General features: G+C 39.5%; 1 protein-coding gene across 3 annotated transcripts in view; it reads left to right on the plus strand.

Annotated features, from left to right (window-relative positions):
* Positions 1 to 3,133, plus strand: part of LOC120828160 (uncharacterized) — a 6,114-nt gene extending 2,981 nt beyond the window's left edge. For all 3 annotated transcript variants that reach the window (XM_040191561.2, XM_078084720.1, XM_078084721.1), the window contains 5 exons: positions 817 to 890; positions 1,159 to 1,227; positions 2,226 to 2,277; positions 2,732 to 2,768; positions 2,840 to 3,133. In XM_040191561.2, the coding sequence (XP_040047495.2) occupies positions 817 to 890; positions 1,159 to 1,227; positions 2,226 to 2,277; positions 2,732 to 2,768; positions 2,840 to 2,882 (275 nt within the window). In that variant the 3' untranslated portion in view covers positions 2,883 to 3,133. The remainder of the gene's footprint in view (positions 1 to 816; positions 891 to 1,158; positions 1,228 to 2,225; positions 2,278 to 2,731; positions 2,769 to 2,839) is intronic.
* Positions 3,134 to 3,791: the final 658 nt, after the last annotated feature.

The raw sequence follows: 3,791 nt of genomic DNA on the forward strand, positions 1-3,791 counted from the left end.
TATTCAATATTATCACATTTTTCATCACTTTGTTGGGAGTTGCAGCCTACGCAGTGTTAGTAGATCAATTAACTTTGCTATTCTCAAATAATTCATTAGTTGTCATTATTGTCGGATTACATTAATTCTATATTTGAGGATGTTAACATTTTGTCATGATTGTTATTTTTTATAGCTGTAGTCCTTGTGTGTGTTTGAGGGTCAGTGTAATAATAATGTACTATTAAATTATATACAATAGTCATATGGTCAGGAGAGGCCGTAACCATCCTTCCTCCACCTCTCCTACAAACACATTTTAGCCCCAGGTTTGTTTGGCCCCTTATTTTGGAACTATGAACGCAATATCCACCAAAACACACATACATACACATACATCTCTCCAGACTATTTCCTGACACTAAAGCCATTGACAAGGTGTCCTCAGGGTTTGGTTGGAAGGTCTGTGTTGCTCTCCGAGGTGTTTCAATCATCATGTCCACTCTCATGCAATCCAGAGCACAACATACAGCCTTACAGGTCACCACATGTCTGTGTTCACACCTACGGCAGCAATAAATTAATAAATACCTTATTACTAAGCATGCACCATCTTGTGAGAGGACTGGTTGCACTGTGTTCAAAACCAACACTTTCAGTTTGTAATTCACACACACACACAGTGGTCTATAGTTTAAGAGAACTGGCGGTTCTTGATATGTCAAAATTGAAACATCACTATATAATCAACGGCTCCAAATTGTTTACCATTTATTTGATGAAGCTTTGTTGAGAGTTTAAAAGTCCTTATTTAACGCTTATTATTATTATGTGCAGATGATGATGACGACGATGACGACGATGGGCCCTATCACAAGGGCTCTGTGTGCTCATATTGTGAATTCTGTGAGGTAGGTTTGAAATGATCAAGATAAATTAGTTATTAAAGCTAAATCAGAAAACGTGAGACCTTTCCACAAGGATGAGATGTGAAATCCTAACTTTAAACATAACCATGTTCAGTGAAATATGAAGAGCAGCTTTACTTGTATCAGCTGATTGCGCTGTGAGAAATGGAAGTAGTCCACGCATGCATCCAATCCAATCCTGTTGTTTCTTTTACATAACATTCTCTCCAACTCTCCTGGTTACTTACTAACTAAATGTATCTTCTTACAGCACTGTGACAGCTGTGACAAATGTCCTTGTGAAAAAGAAGACGAATCTGAACACTGTGATGACTGCAAGGTGAGAAAATACACATTATGGGTCATTTGACTTCACCTCATATCATCTGGTCTCCTCTCATCTTCAACCGCTTATCCGGGGTCGGGCCGCGGGGCCAACAGCTCCAGCAGGGGACCCAAAACGTCCATTTTCCGGGCCACACCAGCTCTGACTGGGGGGACCTAAGGCCTTTCCAGGCCCGCGTGCAGATGTATTTTAGACTCCTGACTGTCAGGTTTTGTTCACGGACGATGCCGGAGAATCCGCGGCACAAACCAAACAATCTAGCCGACGAGACTCAACCAGCATGACTCATCGACGTAGACAACAAACCTACAGAGACACCTGCTTTAAATACACTGGGAAAGTGCAGGTTATTGGACACAGGAGGAAACAATAAGGAAATGACCTGGAACTAGTGTAAGTGGCGCTGTGATAAGAGCTGTTTACATTCTCTAACACTAAGGGAAGGAGCTTCAATGCTTCCCTACGTAACTCCTTTAGCACAGGAACCACTGGACCGTCCTCTACAACAGGAGATAATGAGAGATAAAGACTGATGTCTCACCAGAAAATAGCGAGATAACTAGGAAACTTCAAAATACAGCAGGAAATGAAGCCACACCGGGACACTGACTGTCACCATGCAGCAGTGCACCCAAACCCATCAGCTGTCCCCAGAAGTGGTGATAGGAGGCAGAGTAGGGGGGCTTCACGCCCCTACGACCAGCCCCACTGTATTTTTTAGTTACTAGCTATGAAGAAACGTAGACACAGACATCATCAGGCCTACACGTATTTCACCAACAAGAGTTACTTATAGGCAATTGATCTCTCCTTTAAGGTTTTTTAAATGACCAAAATCATAAAGTACATTACAGCTTTTTCTTTTCCATATGGCTAAATAGACCAGATCGAACAGAAAGGAGTATTCACTTCAACATCACATCTTCTAGCACCAAACGTTACTCATATCTTTGAGTTTCTCTTTTCTTTACTAATTACTTTCCTGTTCACAGATGTGCAGTTACTGCCACGTGTGTCCTGCTTGCAGAACTCTTTGCCAGCCCGGTGAGTAAATGCAGAGCTGCCACAGCGTCACATCCGTAAAGGAAAGACTCATTTCACTTGATTCATCCTGATAGTTTAAGCAAACCAGAGAAAAATCTAAATATTTGTCAACCAAATTGGGGCATCTTCTTTCCCTCCACAATGAGAAGACATCCTTACATTACAGGTCATTGAGCTGACGCTTTTATCCAAAGCGACTTCAATTTCATTTTGACCTATTTAAGTTTTACATTTTGCCCACGGAGCAATCAGTGTCTTGCTCAGGGACACTTTGACATGGGACATGGAGCAGCCGGGGTTCTAACAGCACACCCTCTACTCCATGCGCCACAAATTCAAAGAAAATAACGGATACAGAAGGATTTTTTTTTCTCATTTTATGGACCAGGGTACAAAGGAGAAAGGTTGGATTTGGTTGTTTGTTGACTCACACTCATTCGCCGTTTTTCTTTAGGGGGTTTTCTTGATGAAGTGACTGGATCAATCTATAAGTAAGTGCATAGTTACATTGAACACTATTGAGAAACTACGGTCTGTGATCTGTCTGTCTCTCTATCCACAGGACTGTAGCGGACGTCTTTGATGATGACGAAGATGAAAACTGAGCCCTTATTTGTTGCCACCGTGTGGCCGAACTAACATGTTTTTCCTCACTTCTGATTTTCATTTGTCATTTTTGTCTTTTTCCTTGACAACATTTAACATTGCTCAACATGATGAATAGAAAATTGTTAAAGGACTAACTAAATATATTTGTGTACTTTTGTGAGCTGACAAGTCGTACTATACTTTTAAGGAAACTGAACTATTCAAAGACATTTGGAAAATGTTAAATAAAAAAGAGGGGACATTTTCACGAATGATTTATTGCTTTGAGAGTGCACACTAGACTGAATCAATGAAAAAGAGCTAGTCTTTTAAGCACAGTAAAAGACAGGCTTTTGGATGGACTCAGGTGAGACATGAGTCCTAAAACTCTGACGGCTTGAAGTTTTCAGAATTTACTTATATTTTAACATCAACGGCTGGCACAGCCGCATGGACACTCATGTCTTACGCTTACATTTGGGCATAGTTGTAACTCCTTTGATTGTGTTTGTTAAGAAAAATAGAACATAACCAAAATAAGAATGAAACGAACACCATTAAGATAGGAGTGCATTCATTCACTTTGAAATAACACATTTAGTATAAAAAAACAATTCATACGAAAGCTTTGGCAACAAATTATTTAAGTCACACATATGATAGTATGAATACACTCCCCCTTAAAGCATTATAATCAGTTACAACAATGTCAGTTACAACTCTTAAGGCTCTTTTAAGATGGGTTGAATGCAGTGGTGGAAATTTTTACGATTGAACATTTGCACAAAATTAGTTGTAAATAAAAGTTTCACAATCTATATATATAACAAAACATTTATTTATGATTATTTGTTATTTATTACTTATTTCTGTCCTTCTGAGTGGCAAACATCTCAACGACCTTCTTATTAAAGTCATGAATGTCT

The sequence above is a fragment of the Gasterosteus aculeatus genome, chromosome 11 (genome assembly GCF_964276395.1).
Source record: "Gasterosteus aculeatus chromosome 11, fGasAcu3.hap1.1, whole genome shotgun sequence".
Lineage (NCBI taxonomy): Eukaryota > Metazoa > Chordata > Actinopteri > Perciformes > Gasterosteidae > Gasterosteus > Gasterosteus aculeatus.